A 23,799-nucleotide genomic window follows, 5' to 3' on the forward strand; every position below is an offset into this window, starting at 1 on the left:
ATATAAATAAATATTTGAACCAGAACATCAATGTTTGCCTAGATATGCTTGATATTAAAAACAAAATTAAAAAATGGAGCTTAATTAATTTTGAAAATAGAAATAGGCACAATAGTAAAATTTGAAGCCAGTGCCATAAAAACACCCACCCTACGCATTGTTGTGAAAAATCTGATTTTCCACTAGTGTATGGACTGGCCACTTCAAATCATGATCTAATGAAACCTAGGTTTGCTTTCAAATAATACTAGAAAGTTAGAACAATCAATTAGCTACATAGTCATACCAAATTAAATTCATTATTATAAGTAAAAGTTGAGTTATGGGAATTTATATCTCCCCTACCCCTTAATTTTGCCCTATTTTTTGTGATTTTATGTGATTATACGTCCATATATAAAATGACCTGTAAAAAAGTGTTACCACAATTTGAGACCACTACCTACTTAGCAGTGATCTAGAGGGTCCATACTAACTACCTATGGTGTCAAACCTTGTATGTAGTGGGGTGAACGAACTCCTTATTTAGGGCCTTGTGTGATCTTGCTCCTGGACTAGTCGGGCGTGCCACCGCATTCCGCTGTGCGCTCCCACAAAATAGGACCACCTCGGACCCCGATCGGATGGTACGAAAATTTTTGCCAATAAACCGTTTTGAAAGGATCGCTCCTTGTCAATATATCTGAGAATACTGCACACGTATTTTATTATGGGTTTAAGTTATCAAAACCGCATCATACCTATCAACCAGGCTTCCAAAAGAGAATGACCGAGAATAGGTATAGAAAAACTATGCGGTGACCGAGAATAGGAGTTTAGTGACCGAGAATAGGAGTTGTCGCCAACTTTGACCTTTTGACCTTATACTTCCAATACAAGTTCAATGGAAGATGTCATGCAGGGTATGTTAAACGGGGTGTTGTGTGGAATGCACGTTCCCATATAGCTAACTTTTATAATCATTTACGCAAGAAATAGAGCGGGTTGTTTCTTAAGTGACCGAGAATAGGCGTATTTACCCTATGTTGATAAATAATATAATTACAAGCTAAAACCGTTGGGGTTCGATAATGAACCCCACAAAACTAACCGAGTACATGGAAAATGCCATACGGCCGGGCGGTTTCACGAGTTGCCGGCTCGATCATGTCATCCGCCGCCTGGGTGTGATATCTACCGTGAAAAGATCATCTCGAGTGCCCTGATCACGAATGACGATGATGAAATTGAATTCGCAAACATCTTTCAGGGCATTCAAACAAGAAAACCGGACCTATTTCTCATTGATCATGAAAACATGAAGTGTTTCATTTTGGAAGTAACTTGTACTTTCGATGCTTTCATTGAGAAAAGTTACAACACAAAGTTCCAAAAGTATATCCCCCTTTGTAACTTTGTAACATTGTGCGGATGTGATTGCAAAATCCTTGTCTTCGTGATTGAGTCACTCGGTCATATTCATCACCGTTTCCGAAGTGGGTTGAAGAAACTTGGCTTCCCCAAACGTGTTGCCAAGTATGCTTCTGTCAGTTCCATGATTGGAACCAACATCATCTGGAGACTGCGAAACAGGCTCACCAAAGTCAATTAATTCTTCCTGTTCATTTTCATGTTGTTTGTAATTTATTCATGTAATGATTTATAATGCCGCTTTGGTGGCCCAAAGGTATTTGTTCATTATTAAATAAAAAATTCGTATATGTATGCATGTGTGGGGTGTAAATGTATGTACATATACAAACCTCCCATATCCTGACCTCTTTTAAAATGTTATTGTCAAATATTTTTTGAAAACATTTCTTTGCCAAATGTTTTGTCAACACTTAGTTAACATTATGTTAGAATATTTGCAGTTAGGTATCAAGAAATGTTTTTGAATGTCATGAAAATGTTTTACACCCTTTATATAACCCGCCATTTAAACGTTTTCTGACAACCTTTTCTAACCTTTTGGGAATGCTGCTCAAAACAATATGTTTGCTGGGTAATCAGGTCCACACCTAGATACAATTAGAATGAGGTCCAAGACAGGTTTAATCTATATTAGGTTAAAGGTGGTAATACATACATTAATCACTGGAATTATGTGTCCATTCAGTGGACGCACCTTGATTTCCCACCCTAAAGAAGATCATCACTCGGTCACCATAGTGGAAGGTCTTCATTGCTGTTTTCTGAAATTCAGGGAGAGTCTTGATGACAGTTCATTTGCCAAATGAAAGTACAATCATAGGCATATATCATACAATTTTGATAGCAAAATTGAGGTAATCCATCAAGTGAAGAAGGTTGGTGGTAGGAATGGGACTGTCCTTGGATTGTGTCCTGTACCCTATTCTTAGTGGTGTCAAGCTGCCATTCACAACAGAGGGGTCAGTTAGCTAAAGCAACCATATTGTGGTCCATGCACGCCCCACAGTGTCGACACCCTATATTATAAAATAAACTTAATACTCCGTTGGTGAGCGACGGGCGAGTGGTATTTCACCGAACGAAAGAAAAGGAGTTCTATCTGATTGGCTAGCAATCGATCGCTGGATCGCTCAGTGGTGAACTACAAACTCAAAATGGAGCGATGTATTCAATTCGATTGAAATCGATATTCTATTATTGATGCAGATAAAGAAAGTGGCATTGTGTGTATTGTATGACTTGTGATTTAATTTTCTAATACAGGTGTTCCTTTATAGAATTGGAATTCTCAAACAGTTGAATATATCACAATTTATATTTTGAAGATCAAAATCGTTGCTTATAAAATGCAGTAAAATATATCCACAGCAAAATACCGGTCCCCGCTAATTAGTGTATTTAATTCCCAGTTAGTGTATTAAAAATAAAACCTGGGATTTACCTGACAACAAATCAAATTTTGTTGTAATAGAAATATCATATGGGATACTGATCATGCGCAAATCGTAAAAACATAGAATAGAAACTGTGTGGCAGGCTCTGTGGAATCTCATATCGTGTGTAAAATGGTATGCTTAGCATGAGTCGCTCGGCATATCTCGAACAAGCTGTTGAAAAACGAGAGGATTCATCGTACTATCATGGCAATTTTTGACACGAAGATATAGGGGTGATGACGCTATGCGCCCTCCAGTTAGTGAAACATATTTTAGAATTTTAAGCCCTACCTTCATAATATCAGGTTTGCTGGTGATCAATGATATTGAGCCTTCACTGAAGAGTGGCTCACTTCCAGCCAATGCTTGGTCCCATCATGGCTGGATAAGGAGGTGGATGGGGTGCGTAGGGGTGGGGGGGGTGTGTGGGTGTGTGTGGGGGGGTGTATGAGCTAATTTGATAAATTTAGTAGAATAGTTGCCAATCTAAAGGTATCACAGCTAGTAAACTCAAACTTGGTAGCAATGATCAGTGGATGCGGAACTTATGGTGATCCAAATGATATTGAGGTCAAGGGTCATCTTGGGGTCAAATGAGGTCAATTTGCACAAATACTAAAAAGTAGCAAAAACCTGCTTTTTTCGCTAGTTACGCTCGCAAAGTGGACCTTTCTGGCCTTTGGTGATGGGGGCGACTTAAAAACAATTTAAGTGAACACACCTTTCCCTCTGCTTCTACAGTTGATCCATGTTTTTCTGAACCATGTGGTTCTGGAGAGTGTATGAAAAGGGCAGATCCCGACAATATGAAGTCTATGGAATGGGCATATTCATGCAAATGTGATGAAGGATTTATAAATGTCAACACAACTCATACTGCAGTTACTGTCCGTTTTCCTATACACAATACACAGTGCTCGCACCATTGACGCGTGACCCCTACAAATGATCTACGTTGGAAGAATGGGCACTTGGCTAGTTAACATCACTGTGTGAAAAATAACCAGCCAATATGTTAGCTATTCTCCAAACTTCTAGCAAATATATTTCTCTAACATGACCTAAAATTACAGCTAGGTTAGATGTTCAGAAATAGTCGCACTTTTGTAAAATATGAGTGAGGGCAAGGCATAGCTAGCCAACTCCCCGTGTTAATTGAATGGAGATTTGACCGAAAATATTGGTATCGGACCGCTCACTTCTGAAGGATGCCACAAAAAACGGTACAAGCTACATTTTAACTATTCTCTGGCAATCATCATGATGAGTTTCTTATATAGTATGCCGAAATTGGGTACTCTAGGTGATTGACAAATGGTCGCACTTTTCTGATAAATAAGTGACAGTGAACATGAAATATCAGCGCCCATAAACCCAAGTTAGTAGCTAGTTAGTGGAGGCCGTCACGGGACTGATTATTGATTATTGAAGTGCTTTATTAATAGATACGCACGATTTAGGGCAAGAAAAACAAACCGGGATACTTTTGGAGACATCATCATCATCATCATCATCATCATCATCATCATCATCATCATCATCATCATCATCATCATCATCATCATCATCATCATCATCATCGACATCATCATCATCATCACTTTCTACATTTTTTCTAAACAACATAGGGCCTACCGTTTTAATAAGATTTTTTTCTTGGAATGCATGTAACTATAATTATTGTTTAGAGCGTGATGAAATAAAACATCACGATTTTCATCACAAAACAAAGTAATAGGCCTACAAAAGAAATACATTTTTCAAGAGTGATTGAATAAAACATCACGATTTTCATCACGGAACAAAGTAATACATAAGACATTGTTTGTTTGATTGCAATCAACCGCGACAGTTCGTCTCACACACATAACAATGCACTGCGATCAAATAGGTTGATGACAACATTTGATTGAATGGACTGCACTGCGCCATGATTACGTGCACCGGTTCAAATCCTTTGTTTGGAGCCAATCAATAATTTCACGTACAGCCTCTATGCAAATTAGAGTTTACACACGCTGCAGCTGGGGTAATCGACCGAAGCTTGTTGCCGTTAGTGATCGAATGCATGAGCTTATTTGCTTTACTGAATCGATTTACTGGATTAATTTCCTGTTAACTGGGTTTAATGCCACAAAGGTCGAATCGCCTTTGCCATGGACCATGACTGCATCATGTTGTAAAGGTAAGAATAATAAAACTGGATCATAAAGTAGTCAGGGGGAATGTGGTTAGCCGTGGAATTTGAATGATTAAAACCTCCCACCTATCTAGGTACCGTACCCTTAGAGCAAGAAAGGTCTTGATGGAAAAATCTGACGGGTGGCAGAGGGTGGCCATTTTGAGTTTCAAAATGGCCACTGTTTTGATATTTATTTTTACTATAACCTGAGTTGCAAATATACTATGAGGCTAATTTTTGGTGGCAATACCCACATTTCCAATACTAACGAGTCCAGTCGACACGGTGCCAGATTGCTAGCCATCAATTCAAGACTTATGACTGGATTTGAATGACCTTTCCTCAGTCCCACTGTGTAGGGTCTAATTGTTTGAGTCAAGTAGCAGTAGGGTGTGGTCTTCGTTCCACTGCCAGACTTACGGATTTTTGATTTTGTTGACTTGCAGAGGATGATTTAAGTACTACCCAACACCCCACTGGGTTAACCAGCATAGCATTGCAGTGTGAGGAAATATGACACCACTGCTCTGCTACTGCATAGAAGTGCATGGTTAAATTTGAAATGGGACAGTTATGTCAAAGTTATCCACAGAAGGTGTGAATTATCCTTTATACACACGTTACTTTTGTTCTGAAATCGACAAGTTGTCTTAAATTGTAATGCTCCCGCCGCCACTGACGATCTTAAACCTAACCCAAAACTTGGCCAATTGAGTGTACATGCCCTTCCTTACGTTGAGTATGGGGCCTCCAAATTATGGCCTGGCCCAGGGCCCAAAAAAGGTAAATCCGGCCCTGCACTCGAAATGACTATTTTTATTGCAACACCGGATTTGCTTGATCCATAATAACGTAGAAGGCATGGCCATTTATATATCAATAATTAGGCCTATATATTATAGTCTTTTCAAAACCTGCACAACACCGTCGAAAATATATCCAACTTGTTGAGGTCGAGTTTGGAATAGGCCACACTCTTTACTTTGAAACCTGATGATTAAATCTGCTGTTTCTTTTCATTTTTTTCCACTTGTACAGATCCTACAGTGAAAAAGAAGGGTCCCCGTTCTACCGAAATCTTAATTGGATTATTTATCATGGTAGGCGCCATCTTGTTAACACGGTTAATCATATTATTAGTAGTATCATTTCACTGTGGAGTTCTTCCGGGTGCACAAGGAGCACGTGGAAGAGAGATTCAGAAAGGCACGGGACCAGGTACAAGTACCAGCTACGGAGGAAACAAAGGGCCAGTAGTGAATGTTTGACGATGCCTCAACTACTAACTCTACGACTGCCAGTCATGGTCTTACACGAATGAATCATAATCCAAGCCAAAATGTCTATTAATTGAACAATAAATACATCTTATAATATATTATTTCTTATAGATTATTAGCTCCCTAATCATTGCTAATTGATGTTCACAATTATTGTTGATTACACAGCTATGTCTCCAAGTGTTACCCTCCATCCTCACCATCCTGATTTCCTTTCTGATGCAAAAAGCTTCATTATAAAGTGCACTTGTATTTTGTATTTTGTATCTTAAAATCCTTAGAAGTATTTCACTTTGATACATTAACATTAACATTATGTTCAGTCTCCAAAAGTGAAACTTAACATTTTATAGTGCTACATGTATTTCATACGTGGGTTTTATGATTCACAATAGTCAGTCATTTTTCGGCATAGAACAATAACATTAAAAACAAGTTAATACAATTTGCTTAATTCTATAATTATAATTGTATGCCATGTTTGATATTTTGCCTTTTTGATTTTGTCTTGCCAAACCCTGCCTGAGTTGGTTTTTAAGTTTAGATTCTTGTATTATTTGTTGTAGTTAAGTTTATAAACACAGTTGTCAAAGACATTATTGTAATAGTTTTATATCTTTTTATAACTTTCATATGTTAATAAGTGTTAATAAATATGTTATATTCAAAAGCAAACAATGTCTACGCTTTCATTTAATGTGGACTGTTAAAGTGGACATTTTCACGCCATTAATTTTACATAATGTTATACGCTTATACCCATAATTATTAAAAACCGTTTCCCCCTATTTCAAATTCACAATTCGCAACTTTCCCAATTGATTAATAGGCCAGTAAAATCAGCTGAAAAGGTCAAACAAATTGCAACATGGAATTTTTTTGCGGAAAACATTTCTATTAGGTGCCCTTATCAATATACTAAAAGTCTACCAAAATCAACCTCTGCGAAATATGGATAAATCGATTTTTTTCAAAATGGCCTCCAAAATGATTAAAATGGTGGACAAAATATAGAAAACGGACTCACTATGTCACTTATTAGTAATAGTAACACGAGTCGTATGTTTCAAGCCATGCTTCGAGGGTCTGAAATAAGATTAATCACTTTTCCTCACTTGTAAGTTTTCAAAATGGCCGCCAAAATAGCTGGAACGGTCATTATTCCATCACTAAATATGGAATTAAATAATTAGCACTTGTAAACACAAACTGATAGTTTGGGCCCACAAGAAACCCTCTGTACCACAGAAAAAGGTTTTGACACCCCCAGAGGAACGGGGATGCCCGGTATCACCAAACCCTAACGACATATCGCCCCACCAACGCACGTTTCTTGTGACCCTCTACGTGTGAACGTATGACAATCTTGAGGGATGGAACGCCTAAAACGCGGGTCAGTCTCAGTTCGTGAGAGGTAAGTATTATGTGCTTGCGTATCTCCCTCTCACTTCTGAGTGGGGTAAACACTGAGCAACTCTACTTACCTCCCACGATCTCTTTGATACGCGCAATGTACCCTCTCAGAGCCCTGACTGGGCGTGACGGTTTCATGGCATATACCCGCAATGAGAACCAGGTCAGGTAGGCACATCGGTTAACGAGTAAAGTCAGGGCATGATCTGGTTCTTGTCCAGGAACCGAGCCCGAGGAAGGATAGAGACTACCCCAGTGGTGAAGCGTAGGTGGTGCTCGTCTATAGACAGAACATGTACATAACTGACCAATGTCGACCGCAGGCTACTGCCATCAAGAACACAGTATTGAGTGTCAAGTCTTGCAACGAGAGAGGTCCTCCGTGGGTTCGAAGGCCTTGGGTAGATACTGCAACACCAGCATGAAGTCCCATTCTTGAACCAGGGAGCGAACTGGAGGTCTTTCTGTCACCATGCTCTTAATGAGGTCCGCAAGTGCTGGACTCGATAAGACCGTCACATACCCCACCTCCCCCCAAGTCATGATGAATCGCTAAAATGACAGTATTAAATGCTTAAGCGGTACGAGGCATACGGTCCCCGTGGTAAGAAAATCTGTGACTTGTAGAATCGGCGAAGTCGCGAATCGTAATTCTGTCTAGTTGACTGTTGCCTTGCCTTTCAGCAAGCGCAGCAACCGAATATTAATGGCCCGCTGTCTGGATGGACTGGCGGAAGTACGCCAAACAGTCAGGTGGAGGTTGTTAATCACCTCCATATGTACCTGGTGTCGGTGGCGTGGCGGAACTGTGAGAAGATCTACGCGGCATAGACGACTGACTGGTTCTCCCACGAGAAGATCCAGGAGGCGGAACAATCCACTGCTTGGGCCAGAGAAAGCGGCTCAGGAGTAATCAGTTCCAAGAATTCGCTACCTCCAGCAGAACCAAAAGGATCATGGCAATGGGAGGGAAGGCATTATACCGAATATGCCCTCCCAACTCTCCTGCATGGTGTCCCGGCCTAACGCCCTTAATCCCGGGTGAAGTATAAAGGCGGAAGCTAATGGTATGGGACGATCTAACCTCTGAAAGATGGACCGATACATGCATACTACTGAGTGAGGTGCCACTCAATTAGACAAGAGAGATGAGGACTGACCCACCCCGACAAGCAATCGGCGAGTCAACCCCGTCCGAAGCTCCGTACCACCTCCACTGACACTACAGAAGAAGGGACACTGTCTCCCTGCAATTCTGATAGCTGGGACTTTTGGTGCCCCCTCCCTGTTGATGTAAAACGCAACGGTCATGCTGTCATACTGAGTTGATTTATCCACCAGGAGAGGCAGGATTGGAGCTGCCGAGGGACCGGAATTATGAGGCTCAGAGGATGCCGCCACGCTTGCAACTGCCCGAGGAAGTATAGCTGTATCTCCACGCAAGTGGCAGCTCCGAACGCTGGCCAGCCCTAATAGGCGAAGCCACACCCGAGTCTGAACCGATGCCGCCTGCCTGATAATCAGAGCGCATAATCAAACATCAGCGATCCTCAAGCCGATGGGAGAGACCCGGACCCTGGCGAAGTATATCGTCGCCCCCAGAATTATTCAAGTGGAACAGTAAAAATAAGTTACAGTCATATTGCAGTCATGCTGACAATTAAATCACCTTTTCGAATCACCCCTGATTTATAGGCCTTTAGAATCGACCCTGTAGCTCTTTGTGGGAGAAATGTTTGACAACGTTGTATTGAATGTTATATTAGGACCGTCCATCTAATTACCATTCAAATATTTACTCTAAAGTATCCGATACACATAATACGTGGATCATAACTTACATATACTATTTTAATACTGATTCAGCTTCTATGGTGAAAAGTTGATTGCCCTGTCTGTATTCACAACTCATAATGACGGTATTTGGGGGCCATTTTGAAATTTTGAACAAAAACTACGCAGACAAATAAATATTTATGAAACGGTAAGAGAATAAGAGCATTTGAAGGTCAAAATGTCACCCAATTCCCACATGGACACTCATAAAATATTGATATCACAACTGTCTATTTTTTACGACATTTTGGCTGCCATTTTGAAAAAGTCAATTTTACACATCTTTCGCAGAGGTTGATTTTGGTAGACTTCGAGTATGTTAAAATAGAGACTTAAGAGCAACATTTTCATAACTAACATGTACTATTTTAATACTGATTCAGCTTCTATGGTGAAAAGTTGATTGCCCTGTCTGTATTCACAACCCATAATGAACGTATTTGGCGGCCATTTTGAAATTTTGAACAAAAACTACGCAGACAAATAAATATTTATGAAACGGTTAGGGCATAAGAGCATTTATAAGTCAAAATGTCACCCAATTCCCATATGGACACTCATATAATATTGAAATCACAACTGTCTATTTTTTACGACATTTTGGCTGCCATTTTGAAAAAGTCAACTTTACACATCTTTCGCAGAGGTTGATTTGGGTAGACTTTGAGTATGTTAAAATAGAGATTTAAGAGCAACATTTTCCGAAAATAGAATTCATGTTGCAATTATTTTGACCTTTGGAGATTTTGGGGCTGATTTTTACTGGCCTATAACCTATACACAAAAAGATTGTTATGTTAACAGAGCACATCGGTGTCCTTTGTCTTGATTGTGTGTGGGGGTGTGTGTACACGAAGAACGCATTTGGCTTGAATAGGAGCTAAGTGCAACTTTTAAAAGTTAAAATCCTACTTGAAGCCACTTAAACGCCCATAACTCGACCAAATGATATCGTAGAGCAACAAAAGAGGTATCAAAATGCGCAGCAGAAAGCTGCGCTTTATATACATTAAATAAGTTTTTGCTATATATTTCAGTTCCCGATAAATCTGACCATCTATAATCGTTTCGATACTTTATTGGTTGAGTTTATATGGCCGGGCTATATGGATGTGCTACACACAAGGACAGTGGCTCAGATGAGACTCCACTATGCAGGTTGACACTTCCCGGCAAAACTACTTCATGTGTGGACACCTGATGAGCTGTTGTCATTAATGCCATCCACGACCAACTGCCATCCCGTATAAACCAGAAACTTTGCGGGAAGACCAACCTGGGATTTTGCCAAGAGGACGACCAACCTGGGATCTTACTATCTATGCCATCACTATCACTACACACTGTTCCATATCCTAAACGGTTAACGGTTGCAGCTACTCTCTGCAGAGTGGGAGATACAACTGGCGACACGAACGGACCCTGAAGATAAATTGATGGATAGTCGATAGATGGCTTGAGGCCCTTCATCGAAGTGGCAAATCAGAAGACTGCACAAATGATTTTCTGTGAAGAGGTGTCGCATGTCATGGTGGGCCAAGAGGTGTCATGTCATAATTGGTCAAGAGATCCTGGTGGATCAAGGGATGTAAGGGTGGTTGAAGTGATGTCTTGGTGGGATATTGTGTGTTATGGGTGAGTCAAGGGACGTCAGGATAGGTCAAACAGTACGTGTAATGGTGGGTTAAAGGGGGCCATTACTAATGGAGAGTCAAGGGTGTCATGTTGGCCATGGTGTGTCAAAAGGCTAATATGGTTGACCAAGTGGTGTCATGTTGGGTCAAAGAGTTTTAAACGTCGTAGCAATTCGAATACTAGTACTGTAGTAAGCTCCACAAGTTTATTTTTGCTACTACTATTAACTGTAAGTAAACAATCTATTTAATTTAAATTCAGCCTGCACCTAACACAAAAACCTCACAGTGCGCCATCATTGTGTTGCATTTAGCTCGTGTGTGGCATTGCGACACAACTTTAATTGAAGGGATTCCCCGTTATTATGAAATTGACAGCTGTTAGAGATCCTTGTGGCATTTCGCTCGTGGGCATTGCCAAACAGCTTGAATTGAAGGGGATTCCCCGTTAGTATGAAATTGACAGCTGTTAGAGATCCTTGTGGCATTTCGCTCGTGGGCATTGCAAAACAGCTTGAATTGAAGGGGATTCTCCGTTAGTATGAAATTGACAGCTGTTAGAGATCCTTGTGGTATTTCGCTCGTGGGCATTGCAAAACCACTTGAATTGAAGGGGATTCCCCGTTAGTATGAAATTGACAGCTGTTAGCAGTGTGTTCATATTGTGTGGCATTTCGCGTGTGTGGCATTGCAAAACAGCTTGAATTGAAGGGGGGTTCCCCACCATTATGAAATTGAAAGCTGTTGGCAGTAGCTAGATCATTGTCAGACCTGATCATTGCGTGGCATTTCGCCCGTTAGTATGAAATTGACAGCTGTTGGCAGTAGCTAGATCATTGTGTGGCATTTCGCTCGTGTGGCATATTGCAAAACATCTTGAATTGAAGGGGATGAAATTAACAGCTCAGCAGTATGATTGGCAAGTTGATTTTATTAGTTTGTTGTAATTTTTTGGACATTCTAACATTTTCTGTGAATTTCCAGCACTGAGATCGTAGAGACCTAATATGGAACTACAGATTACTGGGTGTGTCATTGTTGAAGAGTCGAAGAGTTTTCATATTTTTCATTACCATGCTAAAAGGTGACTCTTCAAATGATCGATGTATTTCTGAAGAAATCGAAAAAAAGAATTTAGCAAAATGTCACCTACCAGGGTTTTGTCGGTATCCACGGGATGAAGCCGGGATGAATTGTATAATGGTATGCACTTACAACAAAAAATAAAGCAATACATAAGGGGCGAAATAAATGAAAAGTACGAGGAAAAAATATAAGAAACCCTTCCCGCCACTAAAGAATTGTTAAAAATAAAATAAAGCCAAATCATAAAAATGTGAAATGTGCATGGTATACACAAAAATAGGGGGAATTACATAAAAAACACGAGTTATCATGTCAAGAATGACGTAGTGGCATGTACAGGGTGATTTAAAATGAACTGTACCCAACTTCAAAAATTAAAATTAAATACTTACCGACATTTAAATAATTTGTGTTTGTAAGCTATAACGGGATAGTATGTTTCCTATTAATGGTGAAAAATCATGTCTTTACCTCTAATGGTTTTGAAGAAAAGTACATTCTTAGAAAACACACCAAAACGATGTTGCACAATTTTATTCAAACTATCTGTTATACAGCATTTTGCTCACTCAGCTGCCCTCAGACACTTTCAGTTTAACATAAATTGCGCATGTTTATTTAAAAATATTTAAAAAAAAGATGAATTGATAAATAAATACAATTAAAATTAAATACTTACCGACATCTAAATAATTTTATATTACAAGCTGTAATAAGGTAGTAGGCTATGTTTCCTATTATTGGTGAAAACAAATCAGGTCTCAATTTCGAGTATATGGATATTGCACCAGCACCATTTCTATTTGAATTCAAATTTCCCTCTACAATTTCAAGTCAACGGGTCCTTCGCTTCGTTCTAACATGTAATCTTTGGAAACCTGACATTGTAATTGAATATTATTGATTTAATAATGCAAAATAATTTTTTTAATTTGTCTTGGTTTTGCTGGTAGATGCATTTTGTTACTGCGGTAGAGAACACTGATAAACTTACTTCCGTGTGTTGGTCTAAAATGGGATGATAACTTGAAAATGCGATATCTTCTGACTAAAACCACTTATTATCCAAATTCAAAATTTCTACTACAGAACACTGATCACTGCTTTCTATGATAGTATTTTTGATATGTATAATATCCGCAAATATATAACAAAAATTGGGTAAAGTTGGGTACAGTTCATTTTAAATCACCCTGTATAATGTTAATTAAGCTTAATTAGTATGAACGTGTACTGTTTCCATCGGGATATGCACTAGAACGGGAACACGGCACGCACTGGCAGTGTTGTTTCGGGATGCCGGAGACGGACCAGAATGCAATGAATTCGCAACGTATTGGCTTGCTTATTATGCTAATTATTCATTCCCGTTTTCTCACATAGATGCATGAAGGGGACGATATTCGACATTGTTTATAAGCTTGAAGACTTCATTCCCCTTTAAGCGGCTAGGATAGTAAGTGAGTCTTCTCTCATTTTGCCTCATTAGTTTGGCTAAAAATGACCAGAAAACTTTCCTAAAAAACAGTACTGTTGTTTAATACTAATAAGGATATCCTTGCTATATTGTTCATGGTCTGGCATGTTACACATGCAATACTGCAACTTCAGGGTCTGACATGGCCTATTTTTAAACAGAAGTGGTCTCGAGATGGTAACATTTTTCCCGACACTCGCGGAAACGCTAGAACTCGCGTGGTTTAGTATACAACCAAGCTGAGTATTTAATATGTCTACATTATAAACTGAAAAATATATGTGTCGTGGGATCAACCCAAATGAGTACAAATACTATAATAATACGCTACAATATTCAATATAAGATCAATATGACCCTCCGGTGGGAATGTGTTTTCAATTTTTCAATAAGTTAATTTTAGCGACAACGACTCGTATTGTGTTTATCATTTTATGTACGTATTAAAAATATGAATGAATTGCTGCACGTAGTATCATAGTATGAACGTGTACTGGGGCGAACTGGTTGTCAGTCAATGTAATGGTATGGCGAAACGTCCTGTTTCCATCGGGATATCATAGTACAATCACAGCTGCTAGTCACTACTAATGCGGAAATACACATATCCGCACAAGATGCGTCTACAGTGTACATTGAACTTAAGCACGATATGCATGGGCTTTCATAATTATATTAAATCTAAAAACACATATCTAATATCAACAAGTTACAAGCTACGTTAATTTAATTAAGTAAGTTCTGCCATTTTCTTTTGGTACACACCAGGCCACCGGCACTCTATACAAAACGCCTATCTCGATTTGGAGTCACTTGGCGCTAGTCTCGGGATTCAACAGGATTGTGACATCGGTCTCGCGTGATGAAGTAGCGCGATGAAGCAGTGGTAAGCAGTTATAAAATATGAAAACAAATTTGTGGTAATCACACAATATGTTCTAAAAGCTAATTAAACAACCTTTTTTGTCTGCGCATGAAAGGCCAGTAGTCACGTCGACTCACGTGACACAGCCCGCAGTTTTGCGATCGGAGTTGAAAGGTGCGTAACCACAGCATCATGAGCAACCCGCCAATTTTTTCATTGTTGATAAGTTGTTGGTATCATATCACGTGGTTACCATTTTTCACATGCCCGGGGTAGGTAGGTAAGAAATGAAATAGGTGAATTCAAGATTCCGATACCAGTTGCCAGTTGGCCCAGAAAAATAGATCAAAATATATTGTGGGCGCTATAATGATATACACTTAAAACAAAAATAAAGCAATAGACAAGGGGCAAAATAGATAAGAAGGATGACCTTATCTTGTCAAGCATGATACGAGGAATATGAAAAAATAATATAAGAGCCTATCCCCCCTAAAGAATTAATTAAAAATTAAAAGTCCATGATATACACTTGCAAAATTACAAAGAAATATTTCAGGGGCAAATTAAAAAGCATGATTTATTTTGTCAAGAATGATATTTGGTCGTAGTTATGTGGCGAAACGCAGGCCTTTGGTTTGAGGAGAGCTCCTACAGCTCTCCTTAAATGCTTTTGGTGTTACCTATAAATCACTACCCTTAAATGCATCATGGGAGCTGATGTTTATGATATGACTTCACCCAATAGTTTCGTAGAATTGAATTCACAAATTATGGCTAAATATCAGTCGAACATACTTGAAATCCGTATTGATAGATTTTACCCAATTCAAAAGTACACTTTGGAAAGAAATTATAAAAATTGGTCAGATCGAGGATGCGTTGTTGTTGTTGTTGTGATGAATTCTTACAAGCAAAAAAAGATTTGCGTTAATCGTTTGAATATTTCTTCAACTATTATTGTTTCCAAAGAAACCCTTAATGACGGATACCCTTCGTAAACGTTTGGCAAAATGGCGATGAACACATTCCACACAGAAGAATCAACTATTAAAGAAACTGACATTGTCTACCATGAACGACTTGGTTTTGGTTCGGATGGGGAGGTCTATCGCATCACATGGATGTCAGAAGACGGCGATACTGAGGCTGCGGCGAAGAAAATAAAACTTCCATCAGATGAAACCCGACTTCAACAGCTGAGGTTTGAGATCCAAGTCGCTCAGAATTTCAATCACGATAATGTCATCAAGTATTACGGACATGTCATAACTGATACTCATGTTATTATTGTAATGGAGTACGCTGCCAAGGGTACCTTGTTTAGGTATCTTCAAGCTTTGAGAAAAAAGAACCCAAGAGTCCACCTGTCTTCACAACAAATCCGCACTTGGGCAAAACAAGCGGCAGAAGGAATTCAATACTTCCGAACAGCAGGTATTGTGCACAGGGATGTGAAGTCACCGAACCTGTTGATCATGGCGGATGGTACTTTAAAACTCTGTGACTTCGGCTTGGCCAAGTATCTGCACGGGACGGAAACAACTAACAAAGGACGTGGAACTGCTCGTTGGCTAGCACCGGAAGTGTGGAAAGAACATAAGTTGTCTCCAAAAGCCGATGTCTTTGCATTTGGAATAGTTCTTTGGGAGCTGATCTCAGGGGACGAACCTTATGAAGGGATGCGTCCAGAGCATGTGGTATTTAGCGTAGCGTATGGGAACAAGCGGCCAGACATTCCAGCTCGATGTCCAGATGTTTATAAGTCATTGATGAAACAATGTTGGGAAGATGATAGAAACAAACGACCTACCATTGAGGAAATTGTTACTCGTCTTGATGGAACCGATGAAATCTTTGGTTTTCGTGAGTAGATTATCAACTAATTATGTTAATATTTCATGAGAGAATTATAAAATTAAAAATACATATTCTGGTCATGTTTATCATGTTTATATCATTAATCTATTGCTTAAAGGTCCGTGACCCGATCGACAACATCATCCCCCCCGATATTTTTCATTGTTGATGAGGTTTTGGTATCACATGATGTATTGATATCATCACTATATATGTATTGATATCATCATAATAGTGATGATATCAATACACATGATAGATACTATTTTTTTCATTGCTATCCTGAAATTTGACGCTCCAAGTCGATGTATTTCCGGAGAAATCATGAAGCACAGCGGCTTTTTGAGGCTACCACTTTGTAAATACTAAAAATTACTTTGGATTTATGGACAGGGAATTAATTGTGAATCATCAGTCTCCTCAACAGCTACTTTGGTTTCGCGTCATTCACATTCTGTGAAAGAAGCGAACTACACTATGTGCTGAGGAGACGGCGCGCCGTATATAGTTAAAAAAATTCCTTGATGATTTCATTGGGCTAAATGGCTCAATTGGCTAGCGCATTATGTGTTTACCCGAAGGGTACCCGGTTCAAAATCCGGTGGTGGAAGGTTTAACTTTTTTATATTAATTTAAAATGTACATGTTGCAAGGGGAAATATATTTTGTTTCCTTTTTTTCTGAAACGGTACGAAAAAGAGTTAAAAACAAATATTTTCCGTTCAATACGGGCCGGGCATTGCAACATTGTCGTCAGGTCTTGTTGCTTGCCTGCCCAGAATGCAATTCACGCATACCAAGATATTGGATTGCAAATTTGGCAATTTATTCACATTTACGCTGAAAATGCTCTCGTTTTTTCACAAAGCAGCATAAAGAAGGCGATATTTGATATTATTATGTAATTTTAAAGACAATCCATATTCAAAACCAATAGGGTTACCCCCTTTAACATGCTTATGCTGGTTTCATACTTTCTTGCCGCTTGCCGCTTTGCCGCTCTGAAGATGATTTGGCTTTACTGCGCAATCGGACCAGAAACGCTAGTGGTGAACAGCGGCAAGCCGATATATCGATCACTCCACTACTTTGCCGCGGCGGCAGCACCGCTGGGAGTTGAATTCAAGTCACATATGAGAACAAAATACGATTTTGAAGCGGTGCTTAGCGGCAACAGTGGCTTTCAGATTCATCCTCCTGCCGCTCGGCGGTGTGCCACTCCGCTGCAGACAAGTGCAAGCGGTATGATGAAGCGTGATGCCGCTCAGCGGCAAGCGGCAGAAAGTATGAAACCAGTATTAGGCGCTTTAACGAGTTTGGTTCAATGCTAATAAAATGATTGTAATCAAAAGTCACGTTGGGTGCAAAATGGCTCGTTAGAATTGCGTCTCCGTCGTTCAGTCATAAACCGTATCCAAAGCTTATTAAATAGAGGTAAAAGCAATCAGGTAAGTCTACAGATGCCAGAAGGATATTGCGATTCCAATTGGTGACTATTTTATATTGTATATTCATTCAGCTACAAAAAAGCAAATAAACGTTTGCATGGTTTAGTAGAATGTAACCTGACACATTTAGGTTTCAGTATGTGTTGACATTAATGTTACAACTACCCCACAGTAATAAAGTCAAGGGAAAGTTCCATTGGATTGTTTTTAATTAGAATTCCTCAATTTAAGTAAAATTATAATAATTATAGAATAATTCTTCCGAAATTGCAAGATTCTCAAACGTTTATTTGTGTAATTCGTTTTTTATAACAGCACCTGCAGCACCGAGAAAACCAGAAATATCAAGCAGTGGTTCCACAAAACTTAGAGTGACATGGGAATCCCCAGATGATGTTGGTGAAAGTCCCATCATTGGATATGAATTGGAATACAAAGTTGTCAATTCAGAGAACGGATGGGTGAAAGTCGGCAAGGATCTCATAACCAAAACGTCTTACACAATTTCTGGATTGAAGACGGGAACCAAGTATGAGACTCGCGTAACAGCAGTGAACAAAGCAGGACATGGTCCACAAAGTCAACCAGTAACGACAGTCACTGTCGGTAAGTACCTCCTATCGTTAATTCTATCTCATCTCCTCAATGAAGAGTTTAGCATACTAGTATTCGGAAATCGAAGACGGAGGCGGAATACCAGATAAATTGCAATTAAATGCAAATCGAACATTACTATACTCTGATGAGCTCGTAAAAGGCGCTACTCTTAACATCGTGGATTGATATAGAATGGTGTACATGCAGCTTGGCGCAACTAACACCTACTTGAACTGTGATTTGCGTATTGCGTGACTGACTCGCGCTTTTGTGAATTCACGTTGGCGTAATTTAGGACTTTATTAATTTGTGCATTAACAAAAACCGAATAATACGAGCTGATCATAGTATAAAAATATTAATCAAGAATCTTTCACTTACGGATAACATAAATGTATTTGCTGTTACAGGCGCATCTCCTGTTTACTATTTCCTTCTGTCTGCTTTCGTCACCATCATCACGGCTTGCACGATACATTCTATGACATATTCAGAAGGTAAAAGAGATAATTAAATATTATTCAATATAAACTTCAAAGATGTAAATACTGGTAGTGTTCAAAGACGACACACGACAAAGCCCCGGATACAGACAACGTTCATCAGATGAGATCATTTACGAATTAGATCACGTGCATGCCAATGAGATGTAATATTAAGTTTTAACATTTTTTTTTCACTTTTCTGTAAGCATTGTATTTATTTATTTATGCTCAAAATATTGTTAAGACTTTTTCCTATTCTGTTCTTTTGCGTCTCAGATTTTAATGCAAAACATTCGTGGGTGCTTGCGGCTCAGTTTGCACACGAGAAATCGGAAGACGCAACATATTTGGACGGTGCACAAAGTCTCACAACTAACCCAGCAAACGGTGATATTGCTGTAGCCGATTGGTTCTCGCGAAAAGTAAAGGTCTATGACGCAGCAGGAAAACTATTGGGTAGTTTAAATTTCGATACCTTTGAAAACCTTCAAACAGGCAGGATATCGCATCCAAGAGATGTTGCAATAAGCTCAAATGGAACATTTTATATCACCAACGAAACCCCGCTTGTACAAGTCTTCAATTCTAGCTACAACTTCTCCCACTCTATTGAATCTTCCCACTTGGCCGCAGATTATTCAAGGCTATCAGGAATTGTCTTTACGAAGAACGGACAACTTCTGGTTGGAGAATGCAGACATAAGTCTATAAGCGTTCATTCTCAAGATGGAACAAGACTTGATACCTTCACTGTTGAAGTGACTCCTCGATATCTGGCAATGACGCCCCAAGACACAATCGTTGTTAGCTCGTGGGAACCACATACAATGCAGATTCTTAGTCTTACTGGTGACGTTTTACACACCTTACAACCACCAAAAAGTGTTACTAAATGGCGACCAACTGGTGTGAGCTGCAGCGATGATTTCATCTTCGTAGGTAATGATGATTCATCAGTACCAGATGAATACGGCATCTACTGCTATACGTTTTCTGGAGAGTATCTTGGTGTAGCAACTAAAGACGTGGTTAATCCAACTGGAGTATCGGTGTCTAGGGATAGCAATACACTGGTTGTGTCCCAATGGGAACGCGGCAATCCAGTTGCTGGACGTGGTTTGCACGGAGTAAAAATATTTACAAAGAAAACACTTGATGACACTGAGACAATCCAGAATGCATGATACAGATTTATTATATTGTGAAAGACAGAGATAAATTGGTTGCCGACCTGCACAGTACGGCATTTTCTGTCTAGTTGTCAGAATTTTAGACGCGAATCTGTCTTTTATCATATATTGCTTACTAATGATTACATACACGCGTTCTGTCTTTCAGTACATTTTTTAAAGTCATAGTTCATTGAATTTACAACCGTATGAATAGTAACTTTTTGCACAAGATTTGCAATTTAAAGATAATTGACCATTGCTCATTCTAGTGACTCTAGTATATGGACAATATAAGTGTGATTTTTCATTTAATGACATAAAAATTGAAAAATATTTTAAGGAACACTTGAGGTTTTGACTTTTAAAACCTACATTTTGGTCAAAAAATATGTTTGGATAGGTAGTTTTCAACAGATTTTCCACATTCGCCTTGCTATAACATTGAATTGTGTTATCTGTTGACCTACTGACAAAAAGTGCTTTTAGGGGGAACTGTTAGCTTTCGTTGATATATAAAAAAATCTGATTGGATGAAGGGAACACTTGAGGTTTCGACAAAAAACAATCAAAGAGGCCCATTTTGTAGCTAAAAACTTCACAGCTCCTACATTGCTATGCACTCAACCGTGTAGTGTAATCAAAGACTGTGGTCATGGTAGTGGAGACATTCACTGATTATTGTTCTCTGCTTGGAAGCTCTTGGGACTAAAATGTGTGCTCAGGTGTATCGAGGTGGAAACTGCGCATGATGATTTATAAGAGAATCGTTTTTGTATAGAAACCTTTCCATATGTGACGGACTATTAACTTCCTTATTATGTGGTTCTGTTTTGATTATGTGTTGTTACGTTAACATCGTTAACATTTATTCATATCTTTCATTTTTAACTGACTTTCATACAGCGATGAGTAGTGGCGGCGTAAGCATTAAAATTTAGGGGAAGGACAAGTATCATTTATTCCGATGTTGGGCATAAGCGCGAAGTACGCATTAAATAAACAGCTAACAAATAAAAACACATAATAATGGGATATTCCAGTTGAAATCGTGCCCTTAATCTTCCACACAGGGTGTGTGTATTTCAAAGGAGATACCTCAATGACTCTCATTTAAAATCTAGATCATCCCTTCCCAAGACCTCTCACAGAAGAGCTGCCCCCTTCAGTACGCCACTGTTTATGACATTCTCCTTCTTAAAATAAAATACAATGTCAATTTGTGAAACAACTTTTATATAGGCCTATGCCGGTATACTTATTATTTGTTACATGTATACGTATAGCTATTACCATTATACAGTACTATAGACATAAATGGCAGCCTTGAATGCTTGATGTGTAATCATTCAGCAAGCGCATTCAATTTATTTAAATGAAGCACCTGAAGTCAGTGGGGTGATCACGAACTGTACTCAGCGGCTAATGTGTGCTTTTTGTGCTTACGGCTACGCAATCACATCCTTGTGTGTTATTATAACAAAAGGTACTTTTCGTTCCAGACGTCGCTTTCACGCGCCTTTCGTTTGATCACTTATTGACAGTAGCCTGTTAGGTAAAGCGTTAATACACTGTCGGGTCAGCTTACCGATTTAATGGCGGAAACCCTTTGTCCCAAACAAAAGGTACCTTTCGATGAATAGCTTGTCAGATTTCAAATCGGCACAAGGTTTCAATGCGTTACGTAATCTATTTCTTCTCCATCTATTTAATAGCTCCATGATATATACCCTCTTGTGTCCTCCCAGCACAATAGTGTTATGATTGCATACCAGTTCATCTCCACATTTTAATCCCTTGATTTTTGGTTTCTGAACAATAGAGAAACCAAAACTATATATTTGAAATGAGGGAATGCCAAGCATTCCGGGATACTTCCCGCGGGGTAAGAACACTAAAATGATTATGCGATGTGCAGCCGGAAATCCCTCTCACCCAATAACCCCTTTATATTTGTGTTACTGTCACCACAAGAAAAGAATTTTGAACAAATTTCGGATAATCTCTCACCGAATACTAGACCACGTTTGTTCTCCACAATTCACCAAATGTCATTAATTTTGTCAAAGCATTTCAAATTGTGATGACTTTTTTTGACAAATCTGTCAAGTAAAAAATGTATAGTAGAGTAGAGGAACCTGTAAGATACATTTAATATCAATCTTCCCCCATCAGTTAGAGCTGTTGATGTTCCAAAACTTGCTTTTTTCCCTAGATATCAATGCAAAATATTCGTGGGTATTTGGTGGTAAGAAGAGTCTCGCCAGTGTCTCGCAATGAATCCACCAAAAGGTGACACTGTCGTAGTTTAACTTGAACGTCTTATGGCATTGATAAAAACCAGAATGTGTGATGAAATGGAAACGAAATAGGCGAAGGGCGAATTTCTCGACGAGTGGCTTAGCAGTTGGCTTGTCTAGCCTCAAGGCTTAAGAGGTCGTAAGACCAGGCTTAAGTGAAAACGTATTTCCCGAAGCACGGCTTCCATAGCCTCGAGGCTTCGTTAGCCCGTGGGCCAGGCTTGTAGGATTAGCCCCAGGCTTCAGTAAAATTTGCATTTCTCGAAATCAGTCTTCTGTAGCCGTCGTCTACGCAAGCCTGTTAGACCAGGCTTACAGCGGCTTTTCTTGGCCCTGCCTCAGAGCAGGTCTTAGGTCGTAAGCCTTGGTCTATTTCAATTTACAAATTATTTAAATTGTAACGCAAAGTTTTTCTTTCATATTTTGACGGTCTTTCAATTAACATGGGTAAGCAGCCACGTAACTAGGGGGAGCGGGGAGCTATTGCCCCCCCCCCCCCATGATAAAGGTAAATTAGGCCTACTTCTGAGAGTTATTAATTAACCTAATATTTGGTCAATTTAACCTTAAAAACTCAATTTTAAATGTTAAATAAATTGCATTTATTTTTAAGGTTAAAATCCCACTTTTGTACCATTGGCCTATATGTCACCAGCTTTAATAGCTTAAATATGGCATTTGTACCATATTTGTTTCAACCCCCCCCACGTCAAAAAGAAATCTACGCCAATGTTCCGGGGACACATTCCAAGCAGATCCCATAACTCCTCAGACCCACTCCACCCACACACCCCACCCGTGTCGCCCAGTGCGACGAGGGTGTTGACGCGCTTACAAACCCAAACAGCATGAACGATGCCTGCCCCCCCATTTATTATGTTTGCCCCCGCTTGCCCCCACCCCCAATGAAAATGTCTAGTTACGCCACTGTGAGTAAGTAAAATTATTGTTCGATTTAGTTGAACATTTCAGCATTTTATTTTAGTGTTCATTTGAGTTAGTTGATTTTTTTAAAGTAGCTGCTGCTATCATAAGGCCTACTCATTTTGTATGATGATTTTTTTAGCAACGAATATAATTTAAAAAAATTCTTTCATCATCATCATCATCATCATCATCATCATCATCATCATCATCATCATCATCATCATCATCATCATCATCATGAAGACCTATATGATACCACCTGTCCCAATCCAAGCCTTAATAGTTTGATACTCGTACTTTTCATAAGTAGGCCTATTACAATATTATTTTGGAGTGCCTATATATATTGTACCAGGTTGGACATCAATTTAATACAATAGAAGAAGGACAA

At 39.2% G+C, this 23,799-nt stretch overlaps 2 protein-coding genes across 2 annotated transcripts; both read left to right on the forward strand.

Moving 5' to 3' along the window:
- The first annotated feature begins 14,507 nt into the window (after nucleotides 1–14,507).
- LOC140170745 (mitogen-activated protein kinase kinase kinase 20-like) lies at nucleotides 14,508–18,634 on the forward strand. Its single transcript, XM_072193974.1, has 3 exons — nucleotides 14,508–14,643; nucleotides 15,595–16,488; nucleotides 18,246–18,634. Exons 2-3 carry the CDS (start codon nucleotides 15,636–15,638, stop codon nucleotides 18,632–18,634), a joined length of 1,242 nt encoding a protein of 413 aa, XP_072050075.1. The 5' UTR covers nucleotides 14,508–14,643; nucleotides 15,595–15,635.
- A 310-nt stretch (nucleotides 18,635–18,944) lies between these two features.
- Nucleotides 18,945–21,350, forward strand: LOC140171330 (uncharacterized). The gene is made up of 2 exons (XM_072194570.1): nucleotides 18,945–19,024; nucleotides 19,289–21,350. The coding sequence occupies exons 1-2, from the start codon at nucleotides 19,009–19,011 to the stop codon at nucleotides 20,194–20,196; spliced, it is 924 nt and encodes a 307-aa protein (XP_072050671.1). The 5' UTR covers nucleotides 18,945–19,008; the 3' UTR covers nucleotides 20,197–21,350.
- The last annotated feature ends 2,449 nt before the right edge of the window (nucleotides 21,351–23,799 follow it).

Source organism: Amphiura filiformis, chromosome 15, assembly GCF_039555335.1.
Source record: "Amphiura filiformis chromosome 15, Afil_fr2py, whole genome shotgun sequence".
In the NCBI taxonomy this organism is placed as follows: Eukaryota; Metazoa; Echinodermata; class Ophiuroidea; order Amphilepidida; family Amphiuridae; genus Amphiura; species Amphiura filiformis.